The sequence below is a fragment of the Hydractinia symbiolongicarpus genome, chromosome 11 (genome assembly GCF_029227915.1).
Source record: "Hydractinia symbiolongicarpus strain clone_291-10 chromosome 11, HSymV2.1, whole genome shotgun sequence".
Lineage (NCBI taxonomy): Eukaryota > Metazoa > Cnidaria > Hydrozoa > Anthoathecata > Hydractiniidae > Hydractinia > Hydractinia symbiolongicarpus.
The window spans coordinates 11,494,791-11,513,226 of NC_079885.1; the positions used below are offsets into that span (position 1 = coordinate 11,494,791).

The 18,436-nt window shown below is 32.3% G+C and overlaps 4 protein-coding genes and 1 non-coding gene across 5 annotated transcripts; 4 read left to right on the forward strand and 1 right to left on the reverse strand.

The window, feature by feature from the left end:
- On the forward strand, nt 1–6,047 carry LOC130614053 (uncharacterized). The gene is made up of 2 exons (XM_057435451.1): nt 1–35; nt 5,308–6,047. The coding sequence occupies exons 1-2, from the start codon at nt 3–5 to the stop codon at nt 6,013–6,015; spliced, it is 741 nt and encodes a 246-aa protein (XP_057291434.1). The 5' UTR covers nt 1–2; the 3' UTR covers nt 6,016–6,047.
- LOC130614049 (uncharacterized) lies at nt 550–3,353 on the forward strand. Its single transcript, XM_057435447.1, has 2 exons — nt 550–998; nt 1,302–3,353. The coding sequence occupies exons 1-2, from the start codon at nt 733–735 to the stop codon at nt 2,533–2,535; spliced, it is 1,500 nt and encodes a 499-aa protein (XP_057291430.1). The 5' UTR covers nt 550–732; the 3' UTR covers nt 2,536–3,353.
- A 722-nt stretch (nt 6,048–6,769) lies between the features above and the next one.
- On the forward strand, nt 6,770–11,305 carry LOC130614051 (uncharacterized). The gene is made up of 2 exons (XM_057435449.1): nt 6,770–7,122; nt 9,458–11,305. Exons 1-2 carry the CDS (start codon nt 7,090–7,092, stop codon nt 10,766–10,768), a joined length of 1,344 nt encoding a protein of 447 aa, XP_057291432.1. The 5' UTR covers nt 6,770–7,089; the 3' UTR covers nt 10,769–11,305.
- Nucleotides 11,306–11,964: 659 nt separating this feature from the next.
- Nucleotides 11,965–16,277, forward strand: LOC130614052 (2,4-dienoyl-CoA reductase [(3E)-enoyl-CoA-producing], mitochondrial-like). Its single transcript, XM_057435450.1, has 8 exons — nt 11,965–13,064; nt 13,550–13,607; nt 13,960–14,194; nt 14,289–14,388; nt 14,468–14,540; nt 14,767–14,913; nt 15,002–15,064; nt 16,076–16,277. The coding sequence occupies exons 1-8, from the start codon at nt 12,850–12,852 to the stop codon at nt 16,142–16,144; spliced, it is 960 nt and encodes a 319-aa protein (XP_057291433.1). The 5' UTR covers nt 11,965–12,849; the 3' UTR covers nt 16,145–16,277.
- Nucleotides 16,278–17,286: 1,009 nt separating this feature from the next.
- On the reverse strand, nt 17,287–17,369 carry Trnal-uaa (transfer RNA leucine (anticodon UAA)). The gene has a single exon. It is a non-coding gene; the product is annotated as a tRNA-Leu (tRNA).
- Between the last annotated feature and the right edge of the window lie 1,067 nt (nt 17,370–18,436).

The following is an 18,436-nucleotide window of genomic DNA, read 5'->3' on the forward strand; positions in this document are numbered from 1 at the left end:
ATATGGTGGAAAACAGGGTAGTTTTAGAAAAAAAGGTTAGCTAGCTAAGTATTTTTTAAAATTTATTTAGCTATAAGCATATAACGAAATAAATAGTATGTAGATGGCACAAGGCACTCGTAGACCAGGCGCGGATTTAGACTAGGTCAACCCTGTCACGCGACCTAGTAAAAAAATGCCGAGGATTGAAATCGAATTCTGTCGAATTTACCCGGAATCTGAAGATCGAAATATTTCTCCTTGTTTTCTCATAACGCGAATTGGATCAACCTATGTTGACCTGACCTGTGTTAGCCAGTCTTGGCTCTAGGTTATCCCGCGAGGCTTTTACCGTCGACTAGAATCAAACCTATGTGGGCCCGACCTATTTTGAGTCAGAAATTTTGAAGTCAGCCCAGTCTTGGCTCTAGGTTATCCCGCGAGGCTTTTACCGTCGACAAGAATCAAACCTATGTTGGCCTGACCTATTTTTAGTCAGAAATTTTGAAGCCAGCCAGTCTTGGCTCTAGGTTATCCCGTGAGGCTTTCACCATACACTAGAGTCAACCTATCTTGGCCTGACCTATTTTTAGTCAGAAATTTTGAAGCCAGCCAGTCTTGGCTCTAGGTTATCCCGTGAGGCTTTCACCGTTGACTAGAATCAACCTATGTGGGCCTGACCTATTTTTAGTCAGAAAGTTTTAAACAAACCTGTCAAAATTTGTAGCATGTTGGTATAAATATAAGTAAGGCATGCGGAAGATTCTTTCCGTTCTCAACATGGCTTGCAAGAGCTTGAGAGAGCGTGTGGAGTTAGTTTTTGAAAACGAAAATTTTGATGAGCTACCTCAAATTTACGCCGAATTAAATAAAAAGTTTAAATGTAATTCTGTTTTGCCATCTACTGACGTGTTGCAAAAACAACTTACTTTTGGTTTTATCCAAAGAAATTGCCATGCAGAATACTACCTTCCTGCCTATGTGAAAGCAAAGAAGGATGGTTGCGCAATTACGTTGAAGTGAGTTGTTTATGTTTATCTTTTGTTGTTTCTATAATAGCTATGCGTTTTTGTTACTATGACCACTAACTATGCAGCTGAATATTGTCTTAAAAAAGATTATGAATAATCTTTGTTGTTTTAAAATGTGCAAAGGTCATCTCAAATATGTCTTGCTTGTTCAGTTTCTTTTGTTGATGCATTCTTAGTTTATTTATATATTGAGCAAGTTGAATTTCATAAACAAACCTTTAATAGGCAGCAGTTTGGCAAAATGTGTAGTTAAAGTTTTAGAATAGCTAGCAATACCTATTTTTATTACAGGTCTCAGGTCAATGGAAATTGCCTGTACAGTTCTATGGCGTTGTGTTTGTTTGGGAAAAATGTGATGGTTGACGACTTTCGAATTCTTGTGTCAGTGGAGCTAATGATGAATGCTAGCTTTTACTGTAAGCATCCTCTATTTTCTTCTATCCTTGCTCTTCCAGAAAGTCTCTTTAAATCTATGGAAGATATTCTCAATATGTCTGTCTGCAATTCTGCATTTAACACAGACAAAAAACAAGAAGACTTAGTTAAGGAAGTAGCCATTTTAAATTTAGTAGATCGGAAATATTGTTCCTTTCTTGCTATGCTTGCTCTGTCATCTGTCACAAACAGGAATATATTTTCTTATTACCCAGATTATGGATGCAAAAAAGCTCAAATGTTGTTTAACCAATTAATAGAGCCTAGACAACCAAGCTCTGCTTTTGCTATTCACATTTTGTTTTGCTATGAGGGCTTACTTCCATCCAGAGAAAATTTTGCACCTAATCATTTCGTTCCAATTATTTTTAAGCAGATACATAAACGCAAGTCAGGTTCAGCTGCGGACACAAAAGTTTTATCTCCTCCTGTGAAAAGGCAAACAAGGTTTTTTCCGGATGCACAGGCAACCGGGAAATTATCTCTTGTAAAACCTGTGATTAAAGATAAACAGTTTAATTTCTTTCCTAATAAAGCTTCCTTTAACAATAAACTAACTGAAGATTATAAAGATAGTAACAATAATAGCACATCTGCTGAAGATTTTAATAACAATGACAAAGCTTTAAATGATATTTCCTTTGCTACTGTTTTAAATTTTGAACATCAATATGACGTTGCCTCTTTCCTTTCTAAAGTTTCAGGTCTAAATGATAAAGGTGTACACAACCTAATCACCAATGTTTTTGTGCCCGATAAATCTTTTATTTTTCCTAAAAAAAGTGGGCGTTCCTTTCGGCATGAATGGCTAAAGACCTTTTTATGGCTTAAATATTCACCAACTTTGGATGGAGCATTTTGTTTGCCATGTATCCTTTTTGGTCACAAGGTTGCTAACAAAACTTCTAAGTTACAGAAATTGCTTTCTCAACCTTTTCGACATTGGCCAGCTGCCAAAAACTTTTTTAAACAACATGAAACATCAAAAAATGGTTTACATATTCAAACCAGCCTAAGTTTCATACTCAATATATTTCTCTCTCTCCTCTCCCCCCCCCTCCCCATTTTTAGTGATGACAAACCTGATTGATTCAAAATTGTCCCCGGGCTCAGTAGGCTCCGCTGACAGTACCTGGGTCAAGGAGTAACTAAGTCTTTTTTTTCCTTCTAAGCTTTCTCGAATGCTTAAATTTTACGTGGTGGTGATGAAGGTGATGATAACGTTATGAATCCAATTACCTTCTTTTTAGTTTTTTTCATTTACCTTCTTACAGTAGTTATATACAGTACATTTGTTTTTGCGATGATGTGACAAAACAGCAAGCTGCAATGATAATACTTAACCCTCTGCAAATTTTACAATCATCATACGATGATGTAACAAAACAGCAAGCTGTAATGATAATACTCAACCCTCTGAAAATTTTACAATCATCATACGATGATGTGACAAAACAGCTAGCTGCAATGATAATTAATTCCTGTGCGTGCAGTTGACAGAGCCATTTCTTTACTTCCACTTTAACAATAACTTCTTTCTATAAATAAATTTTCCTTATTCCGGGCTCGGCCTGACTCCAGCCGACAGTACCTGGTTTCCGGAGCGGCATTATGACTGTCCATGTCGGGCTTAACGAACTATATTTTCATTCTATTTTTCGTTTGTCCTAGGCATGCTGACGAGCCCTGACATTGGGCGAAACAGTCTAAAAATGATTTATGCTAACGAAATACATTTAAGTTGTCATTCTTTTTCTATTTGAAGTGTTTATGCTGAGCTGCGGCGTTTATGAGAATGTTTCGTTTCTGTTATCAAGGTCTAAAACGTCTGCATACGAGGTTGTTTTTTGTCCCCGTTTAAGCCTATTTCAGGGTTCGCAAAGCCCGTTTTAGCGAAAGCTTCTGGGGCTCCGCCCCTGACCCCGCTTGGGGGGCTTACAGCGCCCCCCAAGACCCCCAGCTGTATATTCAAATTTTCTTAGTAGGTCATGATGCTGCGCATCATGACCTACAAAGAAAATTTGCTAGATCCGCCCCTGTAGACGATCCGTAGCCAATAAGTGTGCAATTTTTTTTATCTCATATCTTTGTAAAAAAGCGCAAACAACACTGTCTCTTATCTCAAAACCTCTGTTCTGTTCTGTATTCTCTACCGGGAACTGTATCACAAAACTTTTAATTAAGTCTTTGAACATGTAAATTGCTAAGCTATCTAGATTTTGCTCCAAAAAATTATTGACAGCAAGACGTGTTATCCACTGACAACTGGTGTATAAAATACATATATAGCTAGTATAAAGACAATATTGGTTTATACCGTGATGATGGATTGTCTGTAGTACATTACGCTAACAGACCTAAACTAGACTGTTTACGAAAAGATATAACCAAGCTGTTTAAGGCTGAAGGACTAAAAATCACAACCGATACCAACTTGACGGTGACCAAATTTTTAGATGTTACATTAGACCTGGAAAGTGGAAAGTACTTCCCATACATAAAGCCTGATAACACTACTAAATACATGAACTCCAAATCAAACCACCCTCCAAGCATCATCAAAGAGCCTCCAAAAATGATTAACAAAAGAATATCTGACATCTTGCAACAAGGAAGAATTTAACAGAGTGAAAGGCGTTTACGACAGATCACTATCGGAAAGTGGATTTGACTACAAATTAGGATATATACAACAAAAATTCGGACAGCCAAAGGAGAAGAACAAGAACATGCAAAGTCATTTTTGTTTAACCCACCGTATAACATTGCTGTCGCAACGAACACTGAAGAAACCTTTTTCTGAAGTTAATCAAAAAGCATTTCCCTGCTAATAACCGCTTGCACAAGATATTTAATTGCAATACATTGAAAATCAGTTTTTCGTTCATGTCAAACATGGCTATTTTATTGTGATAATGTAATGTGAAATTGGCTAGTTGCTTGTATTTTCTTGTAGAATAAGGTTTGGGTGTTTGGACTGTGGTTAATACAGTAGCTGAAAGATAAACACAGTAAAATGTTTTTAGGTAGTACGAAAATTGACAGTGACAATTGATGGTGACAAAAGAGATTTTCAAGCATAACAGATTTTGTCCACTAAGGCAGGAGGAAAAATTTTTCATACTCACATTAACAGTATATGGGATTTCAGTGTAGTGTTTTACATAAAAACTTTAAAAAAACCTTAAATTTTGGCCAAATTTATAAAAGTATATATGTCACAAAATTTCTCTTTTCACTTGCCCCTATTCTAGCTAGATATATAACTCTATAGCTATTCTACAAGCTATTTTATACAGCTTGAATCACCTTATTTTTTGGTGTCATGTACATGTATTTCACAACCTTGTGCCCAGGATGTATATAGTTGTTAATCTGTTGAAAATATTAAGAAATGTTTAAATTAAATTATGGGGATAATATCTGCTGTGTTTTTTTTGCTACTTTTAGGCAACAGATGACCATTCAAATGATTAAAAAATATAAAAAATATAATTTTTTAATAAGGTACATGCAACTATGGCCTCCACATTACTGCAACTCATTTTATTATGCACATTGCTAAAATAGAAATGGTTAATAAAATAAAAATACATAAGAAATTATTTATTTGTATATACATCCTTGTAACAGATGATTTGTGATAATTATTATATAAGTTGTTAACTTTAGCGACAAGAAAACTTACATATATAATATATATACATGATAAAAACAGAGATTACTTTAGGTTTACCCTTAAACAATCTTTTTAGTAAGAGTCCTTCCCTTCATTTTTGGCTCCTTGATATTATTTTATTTTTAAGATTATTACGTATACATGGTTATGATATACTAACTTCTGTTTTTTTTACATTTTAAGCAAAGATCTAAAAACCAAATGGGTAATCACAGCAGCTCCAGCTGGCATCAAGAAATACAGAAATACCCTCACAATGAAAAACTGGTTGAGTTGTACATCTCATTATGCGACTATGGGATACTTAACAAAGACCTATTTCAAAAACATTTTTCTTTACCTAATACTCCGTTAGCATCAAACTTGTTTGAAAGATATTTTATAGATTTACTTAACTCTTGTGCACAGACACGATTAATGTTTGTTGAAAGATCGCATGCTATTTTGCAGAATGCTGATAACAATTCCATTGAAAACCTGCAATTCTACTTTGACTTGATTATTGATGAGAAACGAGATCTTGATCATCACGATTTAAAATTGATAGTTTTAAATTGTATACAAGTTGGAATAACTCAAGCCGATAGTATGGCTAATACTAATATGGACTCTTTAATAAATGATTATTTGGTTGATGGAATAGCAAGTGGCTGTTTAAATGGTGCTTCTACAGTTTCTCGTAATGATGTTATTTCTTGGTTGAACTCTAACTGTAAGAATATATTTTCTGGTTTTCAAACCTGGCTTCAGCACAAATTTACGGGTTTGTCACAGAAAGGGAAATTTGAAATGCTTTCACTACCCCAAGAGTGTTTAACAATCAATTCGCTACTTACACCTGCTGTTCTGTGGTATTTGTGTTCTGTTTTACCTTCGTGTTTTACCATATAAACTTTTTATAAGAAACTTTTTCTTAACCTCAAGTGTTCGTTTTCTCTTTTTTCTTTCGAGATTTTAAAAACCAACCCCTCCAGATTGCCGGAAAACGCATGGAATCCAACGCAATAGTTTTCAAATTATCTTTCTTAATTTCTCATGCTAAAATTATTGCAGTGTGCTAAGCAAAACAAGGTTAGAAATTTGTTTGGATACTTGCATCTTGAAGTTATTTCCTCTCATTACTAATCTTACCATTGGAAAACTCTCTTTGCTGATTTTATGTAGCAAAAAAACAGAGCATTCGTTGCAACGGATAGACTTTAAAAGCAAGAAGGAAACAATCTTTTTTTATTTTTACAAAGAATATCACGTTTAACGGCTGCGAAATTGCTTAAATGAAATAATTGCTTTCCCGCATTTTTATAAATTAACTGTTGCGCACTCGCACTCTTAAAAAACCGCGAGAAGTGTTTATGTTTCCTCTTAAACGACTGTGGGAAGTGCTTATGTACCCTCCTAACTATTTCTGCAATTATTGTCTTCTAAATCGACAAATTTAGGCCTTTTGAAAATGTAATAAGAAAAAGAAATTAGGACCTATATCATATAATCTTAAAAGTCCGTGATTACCACACCTTAATAAATGTTTGAATTAAGAGATCGAAAATATTTCTAACACGGTGTAAAAAGTTACTTTCTAAGCAGTTTAGGAAATAGATTATTCAAGAGTGGATATGTAATCTCTTGTTTAAAGTATTACTGTATCATGCCAAAACAAGGATGTTTTTTAAAAAGAAAGTGAAGTATTTTACTTTTAAAGAAATGCATTTGCGTTTTTAAAAAGAAGGTGTATTCTTAAACAGAAAGTGCAATTTTTTTAAAAAGTGTATTTTTAAAAAAAGACTATAAAAAAGCAATTCCGTTAGCCATATATATTATGGAACATTATTTTATAGCAAGTCGAAATAAACACAAAAAAAGCGGACTTGTTGGATCTTGCGTTCTCCGCACGAAGTAATGCGATAGTGGAACGCTGGGTTAGGATTCGGTAAAAACGGGAGTACTCCTTTCACCAGATAAATAAATATGGTGGAAAACAGGGTAGTTTTAGAAAAAAAGGTTAGCTAGCTAAGTATTTTTTAAAATTTATATAGCTATAAGCATATAACGAAATAAATAGTAGGTAGATGGCACAAGGCACTCGTAGACGATCCGTAGCCAATAAGTGTGCAATTTTTTTTATCTCATATCTTTGTAAAAAAGCGCAAACAACACTGTCTCTTATCTCAAAACCTCTGTTCTGTTCTGTATTCTCTACCGGGAACTGTATCACAAAACTTTTAATTAAGTCTTTGAACATGTAAATTGCTAAGCTATCTAGATTTTGCTCCAAAAAATTATCTTTGCTCAAAATTCTTAACATTGTTCTTAAAACTCTAAAATGTGTCTAGCTCTGCACTCTCTTCACCTAGATGAGATAGATGTGCATATTTTACATGGCTAGCCTTACAAATATAGAGGGATATACCCTGTCTACTATTTCCAGGAGGGACCATGGCGTAGATGGAGAGTCCTAGAGTATTTAATGCTCATTTTGAGCTACGCAGACCCCATTAGAGCCCGCGCTCTACTAGACAACTCCAGGCAACATCCAATGGCCCACACAGTGTGCGATCTTCCCAATTTCCCTTACATGGCTTGGGTTAACCTGGGGCTATGGTAACATTCACTCGCCCATGTTGAATCGCCCATGTTGAATAAAATACGGAAACGTTTCACCTCCAAAAAATTTTTTATGACGCCAAACCAAATTGCCAAATATGTTTGTTTGTTTCACTGTTTTGACAGCAAGACGTGTTATCCACTGACAACTGGTGTATAAAATACATATATAGCTAGTATAAAGACAATATTGGTTTATACCGTGATGATGGATTGTCCTAAACTAGACTGTTTACGAAAAGATATAACCAAGCTGTTTAAGGCTGAAGGACTAAAAATCACAACCGATACCAACTTGACGGTGACCAAATTTTTAGATGTTACATTAGACCTGGAAAGTGGAAAGTACTTCCCATACATAAAGCCTAATAACACTACTAAATACATGAACTCCAAATCAAACCACCCTCCAAGCATCATCAAAGAGCCTCCAAAAATGATTAACAAAAGAATATCTGACATCTTGCAACAAGGAAGAATTTAACAGAGTGAAAGGCGTTTACGACAGATCACCATCGGAAAGTGGATTTGACTACAAATTAGGATATATACAACAAAAATGCGGACAGCCAAAGGAGAAGAACAAGAACATGCAAAGTCATTTTTGTTTAACCCACCGTATAACATTGCTGTCGCAACGAACATTAAAGAAACCTTTTTCTGAAGTTAATCAAAAAGCATTTCCCTGCTAATAACTGCTTGCACAAGATATTTAATTGCAATACATTGAAAATCAGTTTTTCGTTCATGTCAAACATGGCTATTTTATTGTGATAATGTAATGTGAAATTGGCTAGTTGCTTGTATTTTCTTGTAGATTAAGGTTTGGGTGTTTGGACTGTGGCTAATACAGTAGCTGAAAGATAAACACAGTAAAATGTTTTTAGGTAGTACGAAAATTGACAGTGACAATTGATGGTGACAAAAGAGATTTTCAAGCATAACAGATTTTGTCCACTAAAGCAGGAGGAAAATTTTTTTATACTCACATTAACAGTATATGGGATTTCAGTGTAGTGTTTTACATAAAAACTTTAAAAAAACCTTATTAAATTTTGGCCAAATTTATAAAAGTATATATGTCACAAAATTTCTCTTTTCACTTGCCCCTATTCTAGCTAGATATATAACTCTATAGCTATTCTACAAGCTATTTTATACAGCTTGAATCACCTTATTTTTTGGTGTCATGTACATGTATTTCACAACCTTGTGCCCAGGATGTATATAGTTGTTAATCTGTTGAAAATATTAAGAAATGTTTAAATTAAATTATGGGGATAATATCTGCTGTGTTTTTTTTGCTACTTTTAGGCAACAGATGACCATTCAAATGATTAAAAAATATAAAAAATATAATTTTTTAATAAGGTACATGCAACTATGGCCTCCACATTACTGCAACTCATTTTATTATGCACATTGCTAAAATAGAAATGGTTAATAAAATAAAAATACATAAGAAATTATTTATTTGTATATACATCCTTGTAACAGATGATTTGTGATAATTATTATATAAGTTGTTAACTTTAGCGACAAGAAAACTTACATATATAATATATATACATGATAAAAACAGAGATTACTTTAGGTTTACCCTTAAACAATCTTTTTAGTAAGAGTCCTTCCCTTCATTTTTGGCTCCTTGATATTATTTTATTTTTAAGATTATTACGTATACATCAAAAGGTTATGATATACTAACTTCTGTTTTTTTTTACATTTTAAGCAAAGATCTAAAAACCAAATGGGTAATCACAGCAGCTCCAGCTGGCATCAAGAAATACAGAAATACCCTCACAATGAAAAACTGGTTGAGTTGTACATCTCATTATGCGACTATGGGATACTTAACAAAGACCTATTTCAAAAACATTTTTCTTTACCTAATACTCCGTTAGCATCAAACTTGTTTGAAAGATATTTTATAGATTTACTTAACTCTTGTGCACAGACACGATTAATGTTTGTTGAAAGATCGCATGCTATTTTGCAGAATGCTGATAACAATTCCATTGAAAACCTGCAATTCTACTTTGACTTGATTATTGATGAGAAACGAGATCTTGATCATCACGATTTAAAATTGATAGTTTTAAATTGTATACAAGTTGGAATAACTCAAGCCGATAGTATGGCTAATACTAATATGGACTCTTTAATAAATGATTATTTGGTTGATGGAATAGCAAGTGGCTGTTTAAATGGTGCTTCTACAGTTTCTCGTAATGATGTTATTTCTTGGTTGAACTCTAACTGTAAGAATATATTTTCTGGTTTTCAAACCTGGCTTCAGCACAAATTTACGGGTTTGTCACAGAAAGGGAAATTTGAAATGCTTTCACTACCCCAAGAGTGTTTAACAATCAATTCGCTACTTACATCTGCTGTTCTGTGGTATTTGTGTTCTGTTTTACCTTCGTGTTTTACCAGTCTTCATAATAAGTTTAATGCTGATGACATTGATGCTGAAAGTAACCTTGATTATACCTGGCACATTCTGTTTGATAGCAATCAACATGGATTAAGTTTGAATCGATTCAAACATAAGATAATGGACTACAAAAGCCCCACAATTACATTTATCCAGTTTAGCACAGGCCTTACTATTGTTCTAGGTTTGGACCAGCGTTGGACTGACTCTCCAGAAAAGTTCGGTGGGCCTTATTGTTATCTTATTGAACTGTTTCCATGTGTCAATATTGTGGAAACAAATTCTAACATGGTTTATTTAAAGGAAATGGGTCGGTCTATTCCAACAGGCCTTATTATTGGCAGTGGTAATAGACCAAAAGTAAAAATAAGTATAGATTTGTCAACTGCTGAAATCATTTACAAAGGCTTGTTAAATGAGACTGTTGAAAGAGTTGAAGTGTGGGGCTGTGGCGGTGAGGCAGCAATAAAGCATCAAGCTGATATGAAAAAGTGGGAACAAAAAGAAATTGAAAAACGAAAAAAAGTGAAATTGCCAGGTCAATGGGATACTGATAAAGTAATTTTAGAAATGGCAGGAGTGCAAGTTAATCATAGCCAACGTTAATTCAGAGCAAATGGTTTACAGAGAAAATAATTACATCAGAATATTTTACCACTTACATAATTTTTTTTTCTTTTATGTTTGTTAGTACTTTCCCTTCTAAAAAAGGACCTTTAAAAGTCATGAACAGAGTCCATTTTGCTGGAAGATTAATTTTAAATGCCTAAAAGTGCTTGCTTAGTTATACAACTTTTATGGTTTTATTCAGCTTAATATGTTTTTATTTAAAATAATTTTTTTCAGGTAGCTCAGGATAATGCAAAATTATATTTATAACGTTTCACTTTAGGATTAATCTTTGATATATTTATTATTACAAAGCATATTTTTTTATTTTCAAATGCATGTATTAGGTAAGTATAAATTATATTTAATTAAAAACAATTTTAAAAGTATATACTGTTTGGAATTCCTCCATCCCATATACATGGTTTGAATAGAAATATAAAGTCAGACCATGAAGAGGAAAACCCTTGTTAATGGTTATTTCGTTGCAGAAAATGTTAAAGAAATAGGTGAAACAAAATTATGGATAAAGAATGAGAATAAAATTTTAACATTTGCATTAACATTTTAACATTTCGCAGAATGATTCGCTAAATAGACATTTCAATTTGTGAATTTGCTAATTGTGACCTGCTAATTTGAACCCTGTCATTATAGTAATTTTGTTACATAAAATGTGGTAGAAGACTATTAAAAAATTAAATGAAAGTAAAAATATGCAAAAGCAACTATTGTTTCTGAATGAAATTAGTGTTTTTATGATTGTGAATTGCATGAAGAACAGTTTTATAGTTTAATAGTCAAGTTATACATCATCACATTAGTTACATCATCGTTAGTTTTGTAATTTTATGTATTTGTTTTGTTAGGTACAAAAAATAAGTATAGGAAAAACTGAAAATATATTAGCCTCAAAGGGAACTGAAGGTATAAAATAATGTTGGACTTATGTTGTATAGCCTAAAATGTATAAATAAATTATACAAGTGTCATTTTGTCAAAAAAGAATTATGTTAATCAAATTATCTTTATAACATCTATGCATTAATAAAGTTCTGTATGCACATTCCTTAACAGGCCTAAAATTACTGATGAAAATTTTATATTTGATATTTCTTAAATATGACATCATATTTATGCACCATAATTAAATCTAACATTCTTTAAATGTGAATATTTAAGAATTAAAAAAAAAAGTTAAAAACACTTGTTAACCAACTTTTTAAGCTCTATAACAACTCAAACATCATTTTATACAAGTCCCTTTTATGTATATTATTGCTGGCATAGGTTCCATTTTATATTTTGACATGTGAATCTTATATTTCCTATTTTTGGTAAGATCATTAGGAAGATAATTCATCAAATGTGAAATCCCAACTAGTGGAAAAGTGATAAATTCAATAAGCTAAATAAATTAGGTAAAAGATATTATGTGATAATGTATTATTGTTTGTTTGCATATTTTTATATTTTTTTCTGAAAATCAAAATATATAATTACAAGGTTAAAAAAAAAGATAATTTGTTTTTCTTGTGTGTGTTGTTGTTAGAATTATAATTCTGTAAACATGTTTGTTTAATTCACTTTTTTTAATTTTACTCACAGAGATATACTAGAATCGTGCAGTGTCTTAACTAAATTGCTTTTCGGCTCCTTATAAAAGGGGTGTTGAATAAACATTGGCTAGTAAATATTTAAAAATTTAATAGCCAGGAAGCTGGCAACACAGGGTGGAATTGACCACACATGAAGTTACTAGCACTGGGGCTAGTTTTTTTGTCATTTAAAATGAGATTGAAAAATTGGGATAAGAATGTCCAGAGTATAATGAAGAATTTTTTAGCAAATGTGGGCGACTATTATGCACCAGATATTATGCTTTATTTCAAGAACTAACTTAGGGAAACTCATTATTTACTCTATTAGTATCAAATTTTGCCTGCATGATTTATTAGTTTTCGGTAGCACTCCTGTGCATATTTCGAAAAAAAATTACTCTTGGTAAAGATTTATACTGCAATGAACTATATATCATCACCATTTATGTTTAAACATTATTTAGATAGATATTACTGATGAATTCGATGCTCCGAAATGGTAGAACAATAAACCTGTTCAATACTATTTACTGCAAAATGTCAACGAAATTTCCTCCCGTAGTCACACCAATGCTTCCTGCTGAAACTTTCAAAGGAAAAGTTGCACTTGTGACAGGGGGTGGAACTGGTTTGGGAAAAGGAATGGCGACTATTTTGTCACGGCTGGGAGCAAGCGTTGCAATAGCTAGTAGGTAAGATAGACTGATATTACAAATGAGACAGTCTGTTTTTATTTAGCTTATTGAATTTATCACTTTTCCACTAGTTGGGATTTCGCATTTGATGAATTATCTTCCTAATGATCTTACCAAAAATAGGAAATATAAGATTCACATGTCAAAATATAAAATGGAACCTATGCCAGCAATAAACTATAAAACAAAACTATGAGAAAACTGAGGTTTTTCCTTATGGTACTTCGCTTACATCAATACGATAAGTCTGTTCATGTGGCATCAGTTATTTTTACCCATATTTAAGTTATTTTCCCTCAAACTTAAAAGTGCAATGATTTTACTACTTGTAATAATACTATTGAACTAATCTTTATAGTAATGACATTTGATAATTTAAGTCACAGAAAAACTTTGTCTATTAATATAAAAGAGTTGTAACTATCAGGACTTTTCTGTTGTTTTTTTATGAAATTTTAATTTAACTACTGATTTTGTTGTAGGCGATTACCTGTTCTTGAAAAAGCTGCTTTAGAAATTTCAGAGTCAACTGGAAACAAAGTGATTATATTTTTAGTATTCGATGTCTTCTTTTGCCTAATCTCATGTAATGCATAATCTGTTTTTTTAGCAGTTTTGTTTATTTTAAATTCAAGTTTGACTATTTGCTTTTTTTACACTTACATATGGTAGGAGAAGAAATTTTTCTTTCTGGTTTTGATTTTATCGATGTAGAAATTTAGATTGTACAAAACGTTTTTCTTAAAGTAGCAAACTTAAGTTGCAACCAGTCAAATTATTTTACATAGTTGTATTGATTTAATTATGTTGGGGAACATTTAAATGATGCTTGTTTCATTAAGAAAAACGATTCTTGTTTTGTAACTATAAACATTCTTCAATCAATTATCAGGTATTGCCTGTTCAATTAGATGTTCGTAATCCTGATGGAGTCAAAGAAGCTGTTGATGAAGTAGTTGCAAAATTAGGTCTTCCAAATATCGTTATTAATAACGCTGCAGGAAACTTTGTATCTCCATTTGAACGCCTTTCTCCAAATGCTTTCAAAACAATTGTTGACATTGTTTTAAATGGAACTGCAAATGTAACGTTAGATGTTGGAAAACGGCTGATTAAAGCAAATCAAGGTGGATTTAGTGTTGCCTTTGTTTGTTTGTTTTGTTTTCCTTTCATGTCAAAACCTTGTTTCATTTCTTAAAAGATTCCAATTTGGTTTTCCAGGTGCAGCCTTTTTATCGATCACCACATGGTATGCTGACCTTGGTTCTGGCTACGTTGTACCTTCAGCATGTGCCAAGTCTGGGGTTGATGCCATGACCAAGTAGGCTTTACTTAATAAAAGTTTCCTCAACAAGTTATGTATTTTTTTCTTCACTAACTTAGAATGTTAATATTTGTAGATCGTTATCCTCAGAATGGGCCAAATATGGTATCAGACTAAATACAATCGCTCCTGGTCCTATTCACACTGAGGTCAGTTGATATATTTTCTTTGTATTTTTTTTTACAATAGCCAACATAACTGCAAGCTAAGTAACATCTGGCCCACGATAAGTGCTCAGGCTATCATATTTGGAGTTTAAAAATTACCAGTGCATAGGCTATCATATTTGGTGTTAGGAAACATTTTTTAAATCTTAACATTTTTTGACTTGACTGCTTTTACATAATTTTTTCAAGTATTTTGTATTTTACATAGGGTGCATTTTCTAGATTAGATCCTACTGGAAAGTGGACGGAGGAAGGTTTAAAAAAAATACCTGTCGGAAGATTTGGTGAAATTGAAGAACTGGCCAATCTTGCTGCTTACATGGTTTCAGATTACTCAAATTTTATGAATGGAGAGGTAAGAGGTAACTAAGAGGTCTTACTGTCGAATAAATAAATTTCACACCAATTTTATTCTTTTTAGTAAAATGCTTTTTATAAACTAGGTTGTTTGTTTTGATGGAGGGGAGAGGAGAGGTTACAGTGCTGTTTTTGGTCAGTTGTCACAGGTATGCTTCACATTAATTAACATGATATCACTAATTAGATGGTTTATTTTACTGCAAGCCTTAATATTTCAAGGTTTTCTCGTTAATTTGAGTAGATTAAATTCATGTTTGAAAGTGTTTTTTGGCTGCTATGAGTTTCCTCAAATAATTATGTTTGGAATATAGTTTTTTTGTTTACTCATATACTGAAGTTATGAAGTTTTTAAATGAGAAAATATATTGCAAGAAACGAAAAATCAAGATTAATATATTACCTGAAAGCAAAAAAAAGTGTGAAAATAAAATAAAAATGGTTGTTTGTTTAATGGGATGATAAATCTGTTATGTTTGAATGCACAAATAGGATGAATACATTATAAAGAATTAAATGCAAACAAATAAAAAAATATTTTCTTTTTGAACTTGCTTACAAATTAAACTGTACTGCTTGAAAATGTCAATGGTATTGTCCCCAAAATGTTTTGTGGAACCCCTTAATACACTGTATTTTCTTGCCATAAATGTATGAAATTGGCTCGTCACAAAATTAGCTTAATTCTTCTAACATTGGCGGTTTTATGTCTTTTTACAAATATGTGCTCCTCATCAATTCCAAGGTGTGATAAATAGCAATAATAAATTCAGTTAAAGGGTGGGTTATACATACAGAAAGTTTTTTAAAATAATTGGGTGATAACTCAGTCTTTAATAACCTAACTGATATAGTGCAGTATTACTGCACTATTACTATATACTTATACATTTAGTTTCCTTTCAGTTTCCTCAAAAAATCATTTTTTGCATGTTTTTTTTTTGTGCATTTCTGAGTTAGAGTCAGCTACTCAATAAGTTGTTTAATAATTTTTATATGTTAGCACTACTCAATTCAAAGTTAACTGGCTTTCAGAAAATATATACTTATATATAATTTTATCTCACAGTTTACAAAATATAGACTGTTTTCTCAACTGACTATTCTTAAAATGGTTGATAGGTTTTTTTGATGCATGTATCCTTAAATTATTTTTTTAGGTAACCGACGATCAATGGGAAATGTTAGAAAAAATGATCCGCTCAACAAACAAGAAGTCGAAATTATAACAAGCTGGTATTTCACATATTGCAAAGGATTCATATCATAGGACATAACATAATTTGTATTTTTCTAGTTCTAGTTCTTTTTACATTATTTGGAATTAAAAAATTTATTTTAAATAAAGTTTTCTTATCTTGAGACTTTTGATGTGAGCTGCCGCATTTGAATTTAAATGTGATTGGCAAATTGTCATGACTGTTAAACTACAGACAAAAATTGTGCCCAAAGGTGTTGGGCTTAATAAAATTGAGGTGAAGATTTTTTAAAGCCAAAAATGTTTTGTTCTGTTGTAGTAACCTATCAAGGATAGTTTGGTGAAAAAAGTGTAAATAAATTTTCCTTAAGTGCAAAATTTTTATCTGTGACAAATAATTTTTTCTAATTATTTTTTTTGAGAAATAATTTTCTAAACGTAGCTATATATAACACCTAAAGTGTAGTCTAAAATATTAATTCATTGTTAAATCTAAAAATATGGAGTGTTTTTTTTTTACGTTTTTAGCGTTTTCTACTGAAATTTAATCTAAAATCATAAACTAAAATTTGTTTTAAATCTGTGCCACCCTGAACAGGTTCTTCTAAAACCTACAGAAAATGTATTTTCGTTATTCTTTTATATTCTCTGGAGGGGGGAAATTAAAAATGGTAGTAGTAGAAGTAAATTGACAAAAATGAACTATCCATTGAAAAAAATACCAATTGTAGTTATTCTCGGATTCAGGTTAAAATTATCAAATTTTGAAAAAAAAACAAGGAACTTTTGGGGAAAATGAGTGGCATATTTGGATTTATCAGTAAAAATTATATAACATGGGAATTTAGAATACCAAAAGATTATAGAACAGGATTTATTGTAATTTAAAGTTTTTAAATTTTACATCAAAATTTTGGCTACTAATAGAGGCATGTCTCTAAAAATTTTGGTGCTGAATTTAAATATGTTGCTCATTTTTGTTGCAAATGATCAGAAAATTTTAAGCATGTTAACCCGGATCCGAGAATAAATAAATGTTACAGAGAATAAAAATTTGGTGAAAAGTGACGGTAGTGATGTTAATTTTCTATGATGACAATTGACGGGTGTTGTAGTAATGTGGAAAGCTAAAATTTAGCCAAATAAACTTGAAAAAAAGAAAAATTTTCACTTTACCAGAAGTGGGGTTCGAACCCACGCGGACATTCGTCCATTGGAACTTAAGTCCAACGCCTTAACCACTCGGCCATCCTGGTGAAAATTATGAGCAGTGAATTAATATATAATGTATATCTTTCTTGAAACGCCCGGGCGCTTTTTATTTCTTTGTTAAGAATAAGATGGGGTTACTACAGGGCGCATATATATAAAAGGGCGTCAAATGTAAAATCATAGCAAAAAAGCCTTCTTTATTTAATTTTTTATTTTTAAACATTACATTTCATCGTCATTCGAATCGACAGAAGGGAAAGTTTCTGTTCGTTAATAATGAGAACTTCGAGAATTAGCCTATTCGCGAATTCTGTCCGCAAAGGTTTTTGCACGTTGCCTGAAAAAGGATGATTGATGGGTGGCGTGAATCAGCAATGTCATGCCCAGGAGCTTTTTTTGCGTTAAAAGTCACGGGATTTAAAAACAGGGGACTGGAATTGACAACAATTTTTAGACCAAAATGGTATCCTGAGCAATGTACATTGGACTGCCTCAGCTATGTTGGTTTTGTTTGAATTGTGTTTCGTTTTTTCTTTTAGCATAATGTATTAGCAAATATATTTTTAAGGACTAAGTACAGAACTCTGATGTACACCAATATTTACACTAAATTCATCACTAAGTGAATCGTTAATCCTGACACGACTTCTAGCATTGCTGTACATAGACTGTTACCATCGTAACTAGCCACTCATCCACACCTAATTTTCTCATAGCTCACCAAATAACTTTACGTGTCACTCTATCAAAAGCTTTCTCTAAATCTACAAAGGCTACATACATGAAAAAGATTTAAGTTAACAATAAGGGTTGTAAAGCCTTCTTAAATCATTCTCTGACTTCATATTTCGCTTTTTTCGTAACTTCGATATTTTCAGAAAGCTATTAAAGACATAAAGAAAACAATATTTGCACGTGCGATTAATCGCACCCTAAACAAATCTGCACGTGTGTGGGGGCATACCCGTGCGATCGCACGCCTCTAACGAAATGGTTTGATTTGAAAAAAAAGTTTAATTTTTGTAACTTAAGTTTTTTAAAGTTTACAAGTTAATATCTCTTGCAAAAAAATTAAATGTGTTCACGCCGTAATTACGATGTGTTAATAAAT